General features: G+C 35.1%; 2 protein-coding genes and 2 pseudogenes across 2 annotated transcripts; 1 reads left to right on the top strand and 3 right to left on the bottom strand.

Moving 5' to 3' along the window:
- Positions 1 to 1,262: 1,262 nt before the first annotated feature.
- Positions 1,263 to 2,252, top strand: LOC130745116 (BTB/POZ domain-containing protein POB1-like). Its single transcript, XM_057597256.1, has 3 exons — positions 1,263 to 1,387; positions 1,495 to 1,588; positions 1,683 to 2,252. The coding sequence occupies exons 1-3, from the start codon at positions 1,263 to 1,265 to the stop codon at positions 2,250 to 2,252; spliced, it is 789 nt and encodes a 262-aa protein (XP_057453239.1).
- A 2,420-nt stretch (positions 2,253 to 4,672) lies between these two features.
- On the bottom strand, positions 4,673 to 8,577 carry LOC130747931 (actin-related protein 7-like; annotated as a pseudogene).
- Positions 8,578 to 8,742: 165 nt separating this feature from the next.
- LOC130747930 (BTB/POZ domain-containing protein POB1-like) lies at positions 8,743 to 10,931 on the bottom strand (annotated as a pseudogene).
- Positions 10,932 to 16,065: 5,134 nt separating this feature from the next.
- On the bottom strand, positions 16,066 to 19,666 carry LOC130747932 (purple acid phosphatase). The gene is made up of 8 exons (XM_057600992.1): positions 19,295 to 19,666; positions 18,535 to 18,735; positions 18,276 to 18,387; positions 17,801 to 18,030; positions 17,504 to 17,642; positions 17,016 to 17,236; positions 16,563 to 16,684; positions 16,066 to 16,467 (listed from the first exon to the last, which is right to left on the bottom strand). The coding sequence occupies exons 1-8, from the start codon at positions 19,487 to 19,489 to the stop codon at positions 16,266 to 16,268; spliced, it is 1,422 nt and encodes a 473-aa protein (XP_057456975.1). The 5' UTR covers positions 19,490 to 19,666; the 3' UTR covers positions 16,066 to 16,265.
- Between the last annotated feature and the right edge of the window lie 842 nt (positions 19,667 to 20,508).

Genomic DNA, 20,508 nt, shown 5'->3' on the forward strand with positions numbered 1-20,508 from the left:
TTTACTTTTATTGTTTTTGCAGCTTTTATCAAATCGGTACAAACGTATTACCCTCTGGATTCGTAAATCTGGATGGTAACAATTTTATATATATATATATATATATATATATATATATATATATATATATTTGCTTTAATTTTCATCACTTGCATGCTGTATAATATATATATATTTCTTTTGCATTGCATTATAGACGAACCTGTTCTCCTGGAGCTACTCAATGTTATGTGCAGTAATAATGAATTTTCACTTACACAAGCAGTGGCGGACCTTCTTGGTGACATAGGGGAGCCTCAGCTCCCCCATCATTTTCGGAAAAATTTAACGTACTAGTAAGACAGACCATTTCCAGCCATGTTTAAGCTTTCTGGGTGTGAAAGTCGAGAGGAAGACGAAGGAGTTGAAGCAAATTTAAGAGATTACTTTTAGTAATAATAAAAATAATTGAAAGCTACTTTTCTGATGTTTCCAATACTAGCTGTGAGAGGCTACATATGCAAGCTACCTCTTTTTTAACATTATGCTAATCTCCTTTTCTTTAATTTTGGATGTTCGTGAAGCCTCTGAACCCAATGTCTTCTCACTTTTTTTTTTAAAGGTTGTTTTTATAATGAAAAGTGAAATTGTAATACGTATTTTCATTTTCAATAATGTTTGATGAAGACCACAAGTTTTAGATACTAAGAAAAATACTAATAAGTCATAAGTGATAAATTTAATAAAAAATGTGATGTGAAAAGAGAGAGAGAAAAAAAAATAAGAGTATGAAAAAATATTGCTACTATTAACGAATGGGGCATTAATGGTTTGGGACTGCTTTTGAGTAAGGATACTCAAAAATAAAAAAATCTATGAACTTCTAAAAGACATCTAATTTTTTCTCTATTTTTTACGTCTATCATATATATTACACATCCATCATTTTTCTCTTTCCTTTTCTTTTTTTTATTCTAAGTATCACTTGTATCTTTTATTTTCTAATTTTTATTAAACTTAACGTGGATTTACGTTAAAGTTATATGGTAAACATAACTCTATTTTTTCAATCAATGTTAAGTTTAACCTGACAAATTTTAACTTCTTTATTATGTAAAGATATATGAAATCAAGTTTGAATTTGAACCAAAATATTAAACAAAACATCCAAAAGTTTGCACAATATACTAGCCCCTCCAAACATTCATGTCAAGTTCCGCCACTGTACACAAGCCTCCTTTTCACGCACGAGACAACTGTGCCGGATATTGCTGAATTCTCCCATGGCACTTGACTCTGCATTATTTTACCTCGAGCTTCCTCATACCATCCAAATGGCTTATGCAATCCAACCACTCATTGATGCTGCTAAGCAGTATCTTGTTTCCCGATACAAGGATTTAACCAAGTAAGTCAGTTGCTTTATCTTAAACAAAGCACTACAATTTTACTATTTTCTTTTCTTGTTTTCATCATCTTTCTTTTTTAACCCCAATTAAATTATATTATGACTAGGTGCATGCAACAAGAGGAGGTTATGGCTTTGCCTCTTTCTGAAATAGAGGCAATCTTGGCTAGTGATGATCTCCACGTTGAATCAGAAGATGTTGTATATGACTTTGTATTAAATTGGGCTACACAACATTACACCAACCCACCAAAAAGGCGCCAAGTTCTCAGACTGTGACGACTTTACCCATAAGGTTGCTCGTGAACTTGTAATTGAAGCTCTACTTTTCAAGGAGCAGCCCCCAGCGTCACTGGAAGCAAATCATCGCCGTTTTGTTGAGAGGGCATATAAGCTTCGCCATGTTACAGTATTACAAGTTCAACTTCCCTGGCAGCAGCACCACTATGTGGTGGGCTTTAATCTCAAGCGGGAGGAATGTGCCAATTTGTTCCCATCTGGCCAACTGTACTCTCACCCATTCCATTTGGGTGTGCATGCTTTTTTTCTCAAAGCAGAATGCAACATGGACCAACAGAGCTCTTTCCATTGCTTTGGGCTGTTTTTGGGAATGCCTGAAAATGCTTATTCAGCTGAAAGCAGCTTGGCCGTGGACTACGAATTTACTGCAAGGTCTAGGCCACCAGAGCCAATCGCGAATGAGTTTTTATCTAAGTACAAAGGCAATTGTACATTCACTGAGGGGACGGTTGTTGGCCATAAAAACATGTTTGCCATGCCTTGGAATTCCTTCATTGCTCAGGATAGTCTTTTATTCAAGGATGATGTTCTCCATCTCAAAGTCAGGCTCACCATCAAAACCTGATCCCAACTGAATGCCTTCACTTCCAGCTTACCACCATATTTTGATTTCTCATTTTCTGTCATTTTAAGGACTTATAACTTTAAGACCAAGGCACTATGCACTAAATTATGTACCTAGTATGTATGCTACTCAGCTGTTTGTCTTACTTTATTGCTTGGTTTTTATTGGAAAGTAACCTTGTCATACTTATGACAGATTATATCATCATCTTCAGTCCCTTATTAGTTGATGGCTGGAATTTATTTTTAGTCCCTGAAATATTATCCATCTATTTTTAGTCCGTTAATATATTTTTTTGTCTGTTAGGATGTCCATTTGAACTAGTGAAAACCAACTAACCTATCTGTTTTGTAATTTAATTAGTAACTAGTGACTCTCTAGCTCAACTAACGACTCACTAGTTCGACTATTAACCTCTTAACCTAGCACTTTGAGCTAGTCAATGACCGACACAAGTTTAATAATTGCTGGGTTCAACTTCCTCTCTCTTTGTATACACGGGCCATGTGATGTGTATACAAAGTACAAACTTTCAAAGGATGAAATTTGGTCAAATTTGTTTACCATTATCCACACAGTGGAGAGATTTGCAAATTGTACGCTGAAAGTTCTCTCTCTCATAATAAACTCTTTGGAGAAATACCATCATTATTGATCTTTCAAATAACAACTTAACTGGAATTATCACTCCAAGCCTCAGAAATTGTTCTTTTTTGCAAGTACTAGACCTTGGTGGCAATAATCTGATTGGGACAATTCCAAGTTCTCTGGGTCAATTTCAAGTTTACAACTACTGAGATCACTAGACCTTGGTGACAATCACTTTTGGGGGGCATCTGCCATTGTCTTTGAGAAATTTGTCCAATTTGGAAATCACAGATCTTGGAAATAATGGATTTTCAGGATGCTCATTTGCGTTAATCATGGATCAGATCTTAGAATCAAACATCAGATCACGTTTCCGTTAATTTCAGATCTTAGATTTGAAATTTAAAATTAAAATCTTATTAACCTAATTAACCCTAACCCTAAATCTAAGGGTTTAATTTTAAATTAAATGTTTAATTTTAAATTTCAAATCTAATTAGGGATTTAGGTTAATTAGATTAAGGGTTTAATTTTAAATTTAAATGCTTAATTTTATTTTTTTAATCCATGTGTATTTAAAAAAAATCTAAAAGTCACGTGGAATCAATGACTCAGTAAAAATTGAGCCACCTAAGCTGGTAACACGAGTAAGGACCTATTCTGATTAAAAAAAAAATTTCAGGGATTCAAAATCGGAAAAAAAAATTCAAAGACTTATTTTCGTACGGGGAACAATTTCAGGGACCTCCAAAGTATTTAAGCCTTTGTAAAACTATGGACCAAAAGTATCATTAAGAATAATAATATTTTCACAAACTAATTCCACCTCCACCTCACCAAATTACGTAGAAAAGAGAGGTAAATGACTGATATGATATGTGATGTGACAGGAAATGCAGAGTGAGAAATGAAGAAAACAAAGTGGAAATAATATGTAAGAGAAGGGGAGGTGTGAGTATATCACAACTGATATAATTAAACCTTAATAATTTGTATTATATTGAAGAATAATATTTTTAATCAAACTAAATATCAATTATTTTATATCTTTTAACATAACTATTCTGATGCTCGGTCAGACATCATGGTTTTATGCAAATCTATTAGCCAAGTGTTGAAGTGAGTTTCCGTTATAGCGGATGTGTACAGCAGCTATTACAGAGAGAAATTTGATTTATGGTCTTGTACACAACTTTCCTTTCAAACAATAAATTACTAATGCATAAACTAAGGCAATATTTACAAACTACTAATATAAAAAGGGTAGAAAGGTAACAAAAAAAGAAGGGTAGAAAGGGTTGTACATGTAGAGGTGTAGCTACGGGGTTACAAAAGGCCAAAATACAGGGATATTCATGTTACAAAGATAATTAAGCAAGCTCCACTTGTAGAGTAAGAAGATTGCATTAATAGAGAACAATACATGGACATCTATTATCTAGAATCTACATCAAACCAAGGATGAGGGCATTTTACAGTACAAATAGAAGATGCAGAGGAATAAACATATCTTGAAATGGTGCAGATGAATACTGTCAGAAGCATTTGAAGGTCCGGTTTCATCATAGTCGGCCTAGTTATATGCTCATTTTGAGGGAAAACTACTTTTGCAAGGATGACACCTCCCACCCATGCAGAATACATGGTTAAATTTTCTGGCATGTACTCTGGAGGCTGAGAATATCCACCAGCAGATTAAAACACAAATAACCACACATTCTTTTACAGTTTTTATGTTACTCGTGTACAACAGGTGCAAAATACTTTTCCCTCTTGTAAAGATTGATATTTACATTTACAAAAGAGAGTTAAAAAAACTAGCTCGTAAGATATTGAGTTTTTACATAATTTGAAGTTATGTAATTTGTAAGTCAACCAAATTCTGTAACAAGGGTAGGTTGAACAGTTGATGAACTTAAGTTAGATTCCTTCTGAAATCTCTCTTCAAAACCTGCAGTGAGAAGCAGCATTAATCAGTCAGAAATAATAATTCATAAACCATAGCTTCCTCATAAATAAGAAGTCAGAATGTTGAAATAACCCCCAATGTTTTCAGTAACAAATTGAAAAAATCGATGTATCACATAATTTGACTTTACTCGCTAATGAGGAAAAACCTAAACTGACAAAAAGACCAAAGAGAACACCAAACAGAGTAGTATTTTCTTTTTTAATCAGAGATGGTGAGGAACTTCATAAGCAGGCATGAAACATCTCATTATTGCTAATTTTGAGTACTAGCACTTTCACAGGCCAGGTCCCAAATGCGCTATTGTAACTTGGGCTGGCCAGCCTCTTTTGATATATTTTGACCAGCCCTTTATGTCCATCCAATTTCTCTGGCTTGACCCAACATAACAGCGACCTCAAATTCATATGCAGCGACAAAAATAACAAAATTAGCATGAAGATAAAATACAATAGTCATTTCTCCAGCTTCTATCTCTGTTTTCTGTAATTCTTGGGTCAATCCCCAATTTCTGTAATTTGGAAGTTTCAGTCAAAGACTACCATGTTTGACCAATTATCTAGCATCAAAATTTACAAAATCACACTTGAGAAATTTCATGGTCCGATATTACGTGGTATAGCCCAGATATCGTAATACTCCATGGGATCAGCCTCCTGCAAATGCAAGGTAAGGCTGCCTACAATGGGTTCATAATAGGTCCAAGTTGTCCAACCCTTCCCCATATCCCACTATGCAAGGTTGTTAAACTGCCTTTATTAGCAAGTATTGATATATAGACCAAAGATCCGCACATTATTCTTAAATGGGAAAAGAAAAAAAAGGAAGCATAAGAAATTAAAAGTTCGCATCAAGTTTATCCTAAATTCACCACTACTATTGAAGAGGAAATATTCACCTGTCATAGAAGAAGTGCCACCACACACCACAGTATTTTCTAGCAGCTGCCGGTGATTATCAGATGATACAGTTGAACTAGTTCTGACAAGCTGCTCAACAATGCCATGAGCCTCTAAACCCAACAGACTTGACTGGAATAAGGCTTCACCAACAGTGTATCTTTCTCTCCCAATTGTTATCACCTAAGGTAATTCAACTTTCAATTGAAGTCATGAATTATGATTCTATTTTAATGGCTAAACCATGAGAAGTTGAACAAAATGTATTCAAATTCCAAAGTAACAAAAATAGCCACTTTGTCATTTCAGCTTATAAGCTTTGTGTAAGTCTAACAATAATCCAAATGTTTTAGATCAAGCACAATAGTTTAAAAAAAGCTCTGATCTCTACATAATGTTTTTTCGTCCCCACATTCCGTTTCATTTCCATTTCCTTCTCACTCTTGCAATCAATATAAAGTCATCTAGACTACTACCAAATTATCGATATATCAAAAGCTAACATAAAAATCAAGGGTAGCAAATTATGAGTATCATAAGTCAAATCGAATCAGAGAAATCAGGAAAGCAGACCTGTCCATCAGGAAGGGTATGTTTCTCCACAGGACAGTTCAGTCTTCTGATAAGCTAATTCATCTTCAGCACAGCATGAGTATTGCTCTTTTATTTTCTCCACATCAGACAGGCTGATATTTACTAGTGGATTGGACTTGCCAAGTTCTTGAGCCAGGAAATTAGTTAGATCCATACCTCCCAACTTGAAGCTTCTTGAGGCAATGTGGTGAACAGCACACTCAATTACTGGTGCAATATCTATTTATAAAACCAACAAGATTATGATGCATGTAACAACCAATAAGGTCGAGAGTAAATTCATATTTGAAGAACAACACTGACACATCCATTTATCTACTTCAATGAAGTGTGCAACAGGACCTAGGCATGGCAAACATATCTGAACCCATGGGAACTTACTCGAACCGACCCAGCCCGACTTTGACGGAGAAAAACCATTTTCCTTAGGTTTGGATTTGATTCAGGCTTTCCCAAGGTGCAAGAGTGGGTTCATGACTGTGTGAGATTACTAATATACTACTCCCACTTGCTTTTCGAAGCATATCAACAAGCTACACCTTTTTCTATTTGGAACAAACGGCAAACGCCCAATCTTTATTTTTCTTTATTCAATTATTTTTGGTTTTCCTCTCCTTTCATGAGTCATAACTATTATTTCTTTATTCTGTAGCAAAATAAAGAACACAGCACATGAGAAGTTTCAGTACCTACAGCCACATGATTATGTGCTGGAGATAACATACACCCACATGACCACATCAAAACAAACCGCCTGATCCACATAGCAAGCGGATCAAAGTTTCTAAAATTCTATTCATTGTATAACTTATATGCATAAGTAAAATTAGTTCCTATTACTTAAGACGTGGATACCTATTTTTCCGTGCGCAATATCAACAGTGCATCCTGAAATACGTCCCACCACATACAGTGACAACACAGCTTGTTCTGAGGCATAAAACCCAGTTATGTTGAATATTTCAAACATTAGTTGCACTAACTGTTCCTTGTTGCCCTGGAAAACAAAAACAATGCATACACTGTTTAAAGAAAAGATGTACACTACACGCCAAAACAAGACTATCAACTTATTACTGGACTTCCAAACATGTTAAGAAACTAATAAATATTACCCAAGAACATGGCAGCCTCCCTTTAGCACAGTTTGAGAGATCAAGCTCATTAGTCCTAGTCTTCCTCCTCCATAAACCAAGTCAATTCTCTTCTGAACCTATGAAATAATTCAAAAGAATGAATAAACAAACACATGCAAGAGTTAGAACTATACAAATGAACATTTACTCACTTATGAATTGGCAAATAATAATAGAGAAAGAATTACCAGAAAATCACCAAGGACAAGAGCTGCATCACTAAATGCAGACTTGTATCCAACTCTACTACCACAAAAGACACATATTCTTTTGAACCTTCCTTTCTGCTTGTTCTCTGCTGATATTTTTCCTTCTCCTTCTATCTTTCCAATGTTTTGTCAAGGAAAAGTACTAAAGGAGAATGTAACCCAGAAGTTAAGGGTGATAGAAGACTAACTTCTTTATAAAACTATACGATCTCAAAGGCAAACACCCTTCTGTCTCCTTGAAAAGAACTTTGGTTGCACAAGACCCCTCTCAATATTCTATTAGGAAAATGCTGGGTCCACACTCGATAATGAATGTAATATATATTGTGATGTGAGTTTAGAGATAGAGAAAAAGCGGAATCTACACATTATAACTGACTATTATTGTGAACTCTAATACATTCAAAAATATATTCAGGGACTAAAAATAGATGGGATAATTTTTCAGGGACTAAAAATATATTTCAGCAATCAACTAATAAGGGATTGAAGATGGTGATATAATCTGTCATAAAATCATGGATTTATGGAACTATGCATGAACGCGATAGCAGGATTTGAGTGAGTGTACTGAGAATTGTGGCAGGGGATATTTGCTTGGGTTTAGGTAGGGTTAAAAAAAATGCTAAAGATCAAGAGATTGAAACCTTCTCTATGCAAACAGTGTCGTGTCCTCTGTGACATTACAGTTAAAAACAATTGTGTAATTTAGCAGTAACTAACACTACCGTACCTTCTAGTTTTTAATTGACATGACAAGATTTCGTTCGTGAAACAGAAAATTGAAACACCATTTAAAGACCGAAGATCTTGATCCAAAATTACGATACAAAACACAAGATATGGAAGTTAACCACCTTAACTGATGACAATCTCAATCTGCGTTACGTGTGTTACCTAAAAATTATATTGTTTTGATTTCAAATAAATAATGATTCATCACAAATTTAGCAGTTACGGAGCTATACAGAATATGTGTACGGATTAACTCATGTCCACAAACCTTCAAATAAATTGACATCGTAAGAATTGACAAAACAATGAGATTGCTTCGAAATGCATCCTCAATCAATAAGAATAAAGGGTAGAAAGCTATAATGAAGGTAGAGAAGGGTCGCTCCCTGTTTGAATTTACTTATCATAAAAAAGATTATAAGCAAGCATGACTTTGCTTAGATGAAAGGGCAATAGCTTTCCAATAAAAACCTAGCAATAAATTAAGAAAGATCTAGACCTGAGTAACTGACTAGGAATATAACACTAGCATTTAAGCTAAAAGTATGGCTACCAGCTAGAACAAAAAATCATAAAGAGAAATTGGGGATTAATGTTTGATGGTGAACTCGGCTCTAAGATGGAGAACATCGTCAATGAATAAAAGACTATCCTCAGCAATGAAGGAATTCCATGGAATCGCAAACAAGTTTTTATGGCCAACAACCTTCCCCCGGTAAATGTATAACTGCCTTTGTATTTGCTAACAAACTCATTTGTTGGCCTAGACCTTGCAGCAAATTCATAGTCAACAGCCAAGCATGCCGAACTATTTTCCTGCATTCTCAAAAACAGATCAAAGCAATGAAAAGAGCCCTGTTGGTCCATGTTACATTCTGCTGATAGAAAAAACAGCGGTCCAAACAAATGGAATGCCTCAGACCGCACATGGCCAGATGGGAACAAAGTGGCACACTCCTCTCGCTTCAGCTCCAAGTACACCACACATTGTTGCTTGGGAAGTTCAAATTCTACCACCTTAACAGGGCGATACTTATATGCCCTTTCCGCAAAACGACATTTCAAAGAAGCAGATGCGCTACGTGAATGATTGGCCTTGATGAATAGGGCTTCAAGTAAAAGATTAGATGCCCTATTATGTTTAAAGTCATCACAGGTTAAAACCTTCTCAAGTTTGGAGCATGTCATATAAGGGAAGCGAATTAAAGGCGCAATTCGTGTGCCCAGAACTTCTCGCCTTTCTTCCGGACTGTTGTAATGTTGTCTAGCCCACTTTAATACAAAGTCAAGTCATATACAGCATCTTCTGATTCAACCTGGAGATCATCACTAGCCAAGATTGCCTCTATGCCAGAAAGAGGCAAGGCCATAACCTCTTCCCTAAACCTGGCCATATAATTGTCATTAAAAAAGAAAGATAATTTTCAGATGAAAACAATGAAGAATGGCAACAAATTAGATAGGTCTTTGCCTACACCTCTCAAGTGTTTATATCAAGAGGCTGATTGACAAAAAAATAAAAACCGTCGACCAAGATTCAAACATTAGATGCAACACATACAATGATACAAACATCAGTATGGAAAAGGGTGAAGAGGAATTCATTAAATAACACATGATAGAATAGAAAAACCATAAACAAAAATTATAGTGCTTGAGTTTAAGATAATGCAAATAAAATGCAAAGACTTGCCTGGTTATATCCTTGTAATGGGCAGCAAGATATTTGTTTGCAGCAATAGTGAGTGGTTGGATTGCATCCGCCATTCGGACAGTATGAGGAAGCTCGAGGTAAAATAATGCAGAGTCAAGTGTCATGGGGGAATTTTGCAATCTCTGGCAACATTGTCTCATGCGTCCAAAGACTTCAAATTGATCAGCAGTCAAAAGCTCATCAATTTCCAAGATATCACTGCACATAAATTTTAGTAGCTCCATGAGAACAGCTTCTTCTGCAATGCAAAAGAATATAGCATCATTTAAGTGACGGACTATTTTGATGGAAAATTAAAATGATCAGGCAAAGTTTATATAAAAAAAAAAAGTTACCTACCAGATGCATTAATCCTGAGGGTGTAGTGTCTCTGCTTTGAATCGAAAAGCTGCAAAAATTAAAAAAATTGCTACAGACAACAATACATTAATATTAGTACTGTATAAAGAAGAGGTTAGGTTACCTTAGAGAATGAAGGGGTTTTAGCAGCGAGGATAGAAGAACTGATACGCAGTGTTTGAACTCTAACAACTGTAGTAGATGCTGCTGCAGAGCAATACACGTTCATAACTTGTTCTTTGGGTCTCCTCTTGCTGCAGCCAGCGATAGAGAAGGTGGTGGCGGTGTCCGCCATGATCTCGATCCGGAGAAACTTATCGCTGACATTGAAAACGGATTCGCCACCGCGGGGCCGGTCAGACTCCATCACCGAGCCACCTCTTTCCGTCAGCGAATTGAAACGGAGAGGGTGAGTGAGGGTTTGTATAGCTTGGAAGAGCTTATTTGAATACTCAAGATAACTTATAAAAATAAGTGTTTATGATCGCTTGACATCATAAGCGCTTAATTAAGCTGTTTTACCAAAAGATTTATAAGAATTTTTTCATTCGAATGGAACTTAAATCCAATGGGCTGGGCTTTTTTTCTTCTAGTTGCTCTTGCTTATAGCAGCTTATGAGCTAAGGTTGGGCCTAGTGCCTTCTTTCATGTATGTGGCTTTGTTTCTTCTTTCAATACAAATCCATTGAACCAAAAAAAAAGGAAGGGAGGGGTGTTGTTGGCTAATTTGTCCTTGTTGGGTATGAAATTAAGATGAATGGTAGAGGGTTGATATTTTTTAATTTCTAGGGAAGATGTTGAGAGAGGTTTCTGTGTTGGTGATGTTTAACTTTGTTTTAATCGGTTTCAATTGTTCATTTGTGGAGATGAAGGAGAAATGTGAGGGGAATAACAAGAAGAGGAAAGGGGAATATGAAGAATATTAATGAACAATTGAAGAACACTAAAGAAGAATTGTTGAAATGATGAAATTGAAGATTAAAATAAGTATTTTTTTTATTAGTGAAAGAAATTTAAGTTTTTGTATTTTGTCAATTTTTAATTAAATGTGTGAAAATTAAAATTTAATTATAAGTGGCATGGATAATAACATGTCAGTTATCGTCGGAATTCCGCCCTCCAAGAGGGACTATTTTCAAACATGGTGCAATCAGAGGGACTCATTGCTGCAAATTTTCATATTAGGGACTAAACACAAACTGACTTACAAACACGGGAACTAAACAGATAATTAAAATAATTGATCATTCATGTTTCCATCCATTTCTTACAATATCAATTTTATGCAGTGCGGGGACCCACATAACTTTGGGAGAGAGCAAATAAGATCCTTCATGCTTCACTGAAGAGTTTTCTCATTCTCTTCCATCGTCTTTGTTTCTCTTTCCCTGCTTCCGAACCCGCTTTCTCTTTCGTCGTCGTAAAAAATGTTGTGGTTAATGCTGCTGCTCGCCACGACAGTCCTAGCATTCTTCTCTTTTATCGTTGTCGATAATGTTGTAGTTGACCAAGACACCAGTGGGGATTGGGTATATAGTTCAACTCAATATCTCAAAGCCCTATCTAGTTCATGTGGACTATCCGACTTTGTAGATGCACCATCCGGTAGTGCTTGATGTGCAGAAAATGAGAAAGAGCTTTGTTGACTTGATTTAACATCTCGTATTCTCTTCTCACAAATCGTTTCCTTCCTCCCTTATCAAAACCCTAATGTACAACACTCGTGACATTGTATTTGCACAACAAAGTGAAGAAACAAGTTGAGCCAAAGTGGCAAGTCAGTGAAACCTTCAACAGAGACAGAGATAGAGGCAGGTTTTCTTGCATGGAAAGTGTTGTTCACCTTGGGGTTGAATGAGACGAAGGAGGTTGACTTGAACCCGAAGCAAGTAACATATAAAAAAAATAGGGCGAGAACTAGTATGATTACTACCAAGGCCTTCAAGAAAGAATATATCATGATAGATTGATAGTTGGTTTTTCCATTAAATACAGAGGCGCTTTTGATTCCATGACGGGTTTGTTTTCTTTTTCTTTCTTCTCCCTTCAATTTATAATCTAAAATCTTAGCTTAACAACAAAGAAACGAATCACATGATCGGATATGTATTTTATGTAAAGACCAACTATTCAGTAAGGAAAATACATATCTTTTCTATAAAGAAAGAATTGATTTAACTTTCTGATGTAATATTAAAATCCTACTTGAAATAATCCGATTTATTCTCAACCACAAAAATTAAAAATGCTTTAATATCATACAAATACTATTATACTAAAAATAGCATAAGAATATGCAGCAGCATAATATCTAAGATAAAATAACAAGAAGATTTATAATTAGGTGGCTTCTAGGGTGAAAGAGAAAGATAGGTCTTTCACCCATGAAAGAGCAAAATGACTTGATATAGCAAGTCACCTTAACATGTTTAATAAAAAAATTAAAATATCATTTTTTACAATGACTAGAATGTCCCCACCTCCCCCTTTCCCTTCCCCAACCCACGGCTCTCCTCCTTTCTCCAGCACTCTCCCTTTCAATCATTTTTGCAAATTGCAATATCACAATTCCAACTCACGAAGCAGTTAATCATGAACTGTGAAACTAAGGAAGATGGATTCTTCACACTCACACCATGTCTGCTAACAATTCCAAAGATCGAATCATTCGTGCTCCTTGTAATAGATATCAGATAGTTTGAATGATTGCCGAATAAGTATGTTCAGAACAAAATCAGATTTTTCGATTTGCATAACCAAAATATTTGCTAACAACTAACAAATCATAAGCACGTTCAAAAAAAAATCATAATTTTACTAACTGAAAAAAAAAACATAATTTTACTAGATTAATTTAGGTTCTGGTCACAAATTTTGAAAATTCAATTGAAAATTACCAATGGTTTTATTTTTTGACAGCAAAAAATTACCAATGGTTAGCTCAAGTGGTAAGAGCTAGGGGATATAAGGGTTGGGGAGGGGAAGATCCAGGGTTCGAATTCAGGAAGAAAAATTTGAAGGGATTTTCTAACTTAATAACAACTAACCACTAACATTTCCCTATAAAAAAAATGACATCTAGAAAATAACAAATCATGATTTTAGGATTTTTAAAATAAAAAATACGAACTATTTATAACTGGCCGTTATTTAAGTTCTAAATCCTTCAGTCAACCAATATCTTTTTTTGAAAATAGAATCTTTAAATATTTTATTTAAGTTCTAAATCCTTCAGTCAACCAATATCTTTTTTTGAAAGCGACAGTATATATACAAATTTGAAAAATATATAACTAGCAGAATGCATAATAACATATACTTTTGACTTTTGAGTAATATTCATGCCTAACATTTGTGGGAGTTAAAAACTACTATTAATATTAGGGGTTGTCTAAATGACCATCCCAAAGTTTGGGTTAAATAACTCATCATTAAATCACATTGAAGATAAGTGAGACTCTTAATATTAAAGTGTTATGATTCAATATCAACTGAAAAATGTGTGGTTACATATTTCTCTTAAAAAATAAATAGACATAAGTCATATTATAATTTCTTTTTTTTTGTACATCGAAAATATAAATTGCACCCTCCGGGGTTCGACCCCTGGACTTCCCCCTCCCAACCAACATGTCTCCTAACTCTTACCACTTGAGCTATCATCCGGGGACATATTATAATTTCTTTGAAGAGACAGACATATTAGAATTAGAATAATAAAAGCATTAAGATTACTTTAAAAGTCTAACAAGAATTCTTTTCTATCTATTTTCCGTTTTTTTTACATCGAAAAGATAAATTGCACTCGCCAGGAATTGATCCCTGGACCTCCTCTACTCAATCTATATGTCCCCCAGCTTCTACCACTTGAGCTATCCTACGAGACTATCTATTTTATGTTTACATCTTCAATTTTTTTTACCTTTCACCCTCGTATTAATAATACTAGCGGATAGACCTGATAGTGCGCTTGGAAACTGATCTTCTAAAATTAATAGTATACTTGCATCATTTTCTTTTTTTTTCTTTTCAAAATCAATTCTAAAGTCAGAAGGTACTCACACGGTCACACCCCATAATTGACTATGGCTATAGAATCAATTATAAAAGAATTTTCAAACAAGCTTTGAAACTAAAAATCAATTATGGGGAAAAGCTTATGTGAGTACTTTACAGGTTTCATAATTAATTTGAATGAAAGAGAACCTGATCCAAACATGCTACTAACCATGAATATATTTGAGGACACACGTTGATATAGTGCATGTTCTAAAACCAGAATCCAATTTTAAGGAAAAAACTTGTGTGAGTAGATATCAATTATGATGAAAGAGAACAACTTGCTAATAACCAAAAATGAAAACTGTGATCAAAGCAATGAAAACTTAAAAGATACATCATCCGGTCACTATTATAAGCAAAAGTTAGCTTATTAGATTCATTGAATAATGATGTATGTGGTTATTAATAGTGACCACATACATCATTTATTCAATGAATCTTAAAAGCTAACTTTTGCTTATAATAGTGATTGGAGGGTGTACATGTAAAGTAAACCCGACCAGTTACAATTACAAATAAATTATACCATCATCTCGGCGTTTCCTTCATATTACATGGCGAGTTGAGGGGTTAGTGTTCTAGGTCAAGATCTAGCTAGCCGACGTAAGATCGCAAGGCTGACCCTAATGAGCTAGGCCCAAAGAAGTTGACCACCAATGGGCTAGAATATCAACGTCAAACTAGTTCAGTTAGCCAACTAAACTAAACTTATCTAGTTTGCTGCTTAGAACTAAGTTTAGGAGGTTATGCCACATGGACATTCAATCATGCCACATAGGCATGCGGTTATCACCTTGAAACTGAGTAGAGGAGGATGACCAAACACACACCAGGCCAAGTACATATATGTTCCAAAACGAGAAACTGTCAGGTGTATATATATGATTTCAACTGAGAAATTGAGGTAGACTCTAATCATTCTATTGGTCTTTCTATACTATAAGCATGTTCTTTGATCAGACTTGAGCATCGAAGTGTCTTTTGCAGATACTCCAACACCATGCTCCGCTCACGTATACAGCCGAGCACAACTGTGATCTCTCGGAATATGAGTAGCTGATCTGGACTTAAAAGTTGTGGAAGATCAGTAGTATATTGTATACTCCAATAAAATTAAATTAATCTTATGTTTTTTTTCTTTTCATATACTCCAGAAGAGCTATTTTATCAACCACTGGCCAAAACCAAGAAAACAGGTACATCCTAGACAAGAAAACATAAAAGAGCTGCAACAAATGAACCAGTCACTTCGGTGTAAGTCAAGTAGCTTCTGATATCTGCTTTACCAGCAAACAAAACAACTTTTCTGAAATCTGTTTAAACCATTACGGATATCTGTTTTTAGAAACTAATGTATTTGGGAGTGTTGTACTCATAGGCTTGTGGTTTTGTTACTTAGTGTAATAAACTTTTCACCAAAGACAACCAAATATTAGAAAAGACTGATATGCAGATATATTCATGACAAATGTCCCATTCACAATACCATATTGCAATTTAGGCTAACCAGTTTTCTATCTAGGTGTTTTGATCAGTTCAAGAAGCAATAGGGAAGAGCACAATGAAGGTGGAAAAGAAAAACTAGTGAAGCTGTTTCACTTGTGTTTATGCAGTGCAGTAAAAAAAGACAAGAGGATGTGTTTGAAAATAGAACTACAAAGTAGAATAACAAGTACTGATGATCAACGTTGGTGGTAATCACATGCATTCAATAACCAAATCATGAACTTATTGAGTTGTGGAATCATCAACAAAGTAAATCTATGTGTTAATGGGAAACGGGAGTTGTGGAATCATCAACTGGGTGCCAGAATCTGTTGAAAAACCAAAGGGAATCAGCCTGTACAGCATCTCCATCTTGATTCCTATGCCAGCCATAGTGAGCATGAGTTCGGTTCTTTATGTCGAAAGTGGCATGTCCAAAGCTGGCTTCTCGGAATGCAGAGTACTCTGGCTGGGGATATGTCATGCTGTATCTCAGATGAAGTTTTTATCAGACTTAGTTGCATAAAAAGAAAAGGTAGAAAAGCAATAAGACTTGACACATTTCATGTATAAAGCTTACTTGGTTGCTAAGCCTTCAAGGTTTCCTCCATCCCCAATGGTTATATATACAGGAGCCGATTGATCTTTCACAGGAGTGCAAATACCATTTACAACATTATATGCAATATTCGAGACACGCTCCTGAGACACGAACAAATCAATTGTCATTGGAAGCAAACACAAAAATAATGATGTTTATGGATGTCATGAACCAAGAGTCCATTTGGGTACAAGCTTTTAGGAGCTCATCTACTAGAAAATGCACTAAATAATCTCCAATAAATATGAATAGTCTTATATTATACTTCTAGCAGTGGATAGCAATAGAAATTTGCTTGCATGGTTATCTTTCAAAGTTTGAATACAAGCCTAATGATACATGATTCGGAATGGTGGTTTTCATATGATGTAGAAATTTCAAATGAGGAATTGAAGTGTCAAGTAACTTAACAAGCCAAGTGTTAGCACTTACAGAACGTTCATAGGCATGAACATGACCAGCAAACACAACATCAACCTTGTACTTCACAAACCAGGGCTCAAACATTACCCTCATTGTTTCCCCTTCCAGAAAATGATAATTGTAGCTGTTATACCAAGGTGAATGCACGAGAACAATCAACCAAGGAGTCTCTGTCCTGTTAACTTTCGGTAGCTCCTGTTCAAGCCATTTGTATTGGGGTGTGTATTTTCCTGAGAACAAATGAAGACTATATTATACCAACAGACATACCAATGTAAAGCAGTGAAATCACAGTTTACAAGCGCCAGTTAAATCTTAATAGTAATAATCTGGCAGAAGAAAGCAATTTAGGGTGTTTGGATTAGTGGTGGTGACACACAATCCAAACTACGGTAACCCGAGAAGCTAACGCTTTGTAGCTTCTCCCCATAAGTGATTATAAAACCAACCGGCGCAGAACCAAACATGTTATTAACACTTTGTATCTATCATATTACCATATGCTGAATATGAAGACAAGACAATGATGTATGCTGAAGCTCTCTTGATAGAATACCAGAAGGGTTGAGTACTCCCTGATGCTTTATAAGGAACAGGGTAACGGCGGGTATAAGGCTTGAAAGGTTTGGTTTCACCCTGTGGGAAATCACCAATCTATGTTAAAAACTTACTAAAATTTGGGCCTGGAAAATGCATTACATGCAATGTTGAAAATTGTTGTTGAAAAACAAAAGCATGATAAGTTCATCAAGTAGTTAAAAACCAGATTTAATCAATTCTTATGAGAAACTTACAATTTCTGGAGCAAAATCAAGTTCATGGTTCCCTGCAGTCCATATCCATGGTTGATAAGCAACGCTCCTTTCTACAAACCTTCCCCAAGAATCCCACCTATTATTATCATGATTTGGGTAGTTATCCGCGTAAGAGAGGTCTCCTACAAACAGCACAGTTTGTCCGTTTTTTGGGTTCGTTTCATAGTGAGTAAGGGTCTTATTTGAATCATAACTCTGACCAAGATCCCCTGCAAACAATGTAAAAACAGTTAATGACAAACATACTGGCTTATGGGGACACAATGTTTATGAAGGGAGAGATGGACACAATGTTTCACTTGACATTGTCTTGTGACATGAGAGCATCTCAATCCATTGGTATCCAAACAGACACAAAGAAACTACCAACTTTTAAGGCAGCTGATAAATGTATACATCCTTGTACTAAACAACCAGCTTGGAAGACTATACTGAGTTAAAGGAGTAAACATACCTATAAGACCAAATGTGTATGGCACATCAGGACCAACTTCAGGAGGAGTTATAAACCAAAACTGCCGCGTTGTGTTCCCGATTCCAATCTCATAGTGATATTTGGTGTTATGCTGCCCAAAAAGAAGTACATATTATGAACAATTGATTCATAAATCAATCAAATGCACTCTTTCTACTTTCTTTTAAAAGCTTTCTAGCTTGGCATCTGGATGAGAAACAGCATAACATTGAAGTAATAGAATAGAGCAGTACTATACCTTCAATTGTCTGATGGTGGTGTGATGAATAAAACCAGATGTGTAATTGAAGAATCTATAAGTAACAACTTTTCCATCAGCTTTCTTCTTTTCCTTGCTGTGTTCACTCCAGTAATGCACTTCACTCGACCCGGGTTCATCTACAGTCACCCATGACACGATCAAGGCTTTCCCCTCAAGGTCACCTTGTGTTATATGAACCTTAATTCAGAGCAAAACCGTTATTGACACTAAAAGCAAGGAAAAAGAAAGCAGAACTATTTGTTTGCAATTCACTAACATTGATTTAAAATCAAACGAAGGAAAATTATTGAACATTAATAGCAGGTTTGGACTTGTGGTGGCACACTTATTTTTTCCTCATAAATGATAATAAGACTTCCTATTGCATAACCATACATGCTAAGCAATAATACATGCCCCAAGTAGTTAATCAAGTCATTCAACCAGAACTAACTGACATAAGTGATTATGGGACTTTCCACCGCATAATCAAACACACTACAAGACTTAATTCATTAGCAAAGTGGTTGGTTCTGCGGTAATCACTTACAACTTATTTTCACTTATCAGTAATCATCCATGAATCAAAATAAAGGCAGAGAAAATTAAACAGAATGATCCCTAAATCAATACAAAACTAAAAAAACAATGAAAAGTAAGAAGAAAAATTTCCCATATGAGACAAACAAACATGAAGCAACCCATCTGAAATAACAATGTCATAGTGAAAGAGGGAAACAAGAAAGGTAAAGTGTACCTGTTGGGGAGCATTATAACCAGGAGGGACAGCAAAAACATCACTATCAAATGGCATATCCACAGTCTTCTCAACTTTCCTAACGAAGGTGCTAGTTTTGCCTCCATGAGCCACATTCAGAATCAAAACCAAAGAGAGTGCTAATAAAAAACCCAGATGAAGAGTTCTACCCATTTTCTCAAAGACCCTCATCATAACAAAAACAATCAACTCAACCAAAGGTTTCTATCACTTTCTAATATGAACAACACTTGTCAAGACTCCACCACACACCTGTTGGACTCTGGCGAAAGTTTGTTTATTTATAGTGATATGAATGTAACAACTGTTAATGGCATATGATGAGGAATATCCACATTTTATAGAGGGTCAACGAAGTTAAATTGTCACTCTTTTTCTACGATGACAAGAATAAACAGAGTTTAGATTACGTCTTCACAATAAGATTAGATTCGATAAGTTTGTTGTTTGTGATAACATTAAAATATAAAAAATCTCACAATTTAAATTTAAACATAACAAAAATTATCATGAATTTCAAGCATGAGAGAATTGTTTAATTACTTTAGCTTTTATATTTAATTTAAGTGGGTAATTTTTTTGGCTTTTAGCAGAGGCAATGCGTTGAGAAACAGAATTTATGGTAATATGATAAAGATAAAATAAATGGTGGCAATGATGTTGGCGAAAAAGTTGACTTTTGACTTTAATGCTTTTCATTAATTGATTGTGTCGTTTCCATCACGACTGATACATTCACATTACCAAAATTGCCCGCATGGACCGGATAACCTAGTCACACGCTTCCATACATGTCACCGTGTAATTATGGATCCAATAATTATGTAGAGTCAGATTAGAGTTCAAGGAATCAAATAGGAGTATTAGTATATCCACTGATTTTTTTTTTTTAGATAAAATGCAATAATAACTGTAATTTTTTTTTGGTACATCCATTAATTTTATGTTTTAAAATTTTAAAAAGCTGAAATTAATTTTCATTTTATAAATTCAGTTTTAGTTGTTGATAGTTTTTTATTTTAAGGGTCACGACCCTTCCCAAGAATTTTAATTTAATTTTTACCGACTATATGTATTTTAATAGATTTTTATTTAGACCAGCCCCTTTAAGATATTATAGATTTTCTATCATATTTCCTTCGTTCAAAAACTATTGTAGTTTAAGGTTTTTGTACAAAGTTTAAAAATTCATT

The sequence above is a fragment of the Lotus japonicus genome, chromosome 3, assembly GCF_012489685.1.
Source record: "Lotus japonicus ecotype B-129 chromosome 3, LjGifu_v1.2".
In the NCBI taxonomy this organism is placed as follows: domain Eukaryota; kingdom Viridiplantae; phylum Streptophyta; class Magnoliopsida; order Fabales; family Fabaceae; genus Lotus; species Lotus japonicus.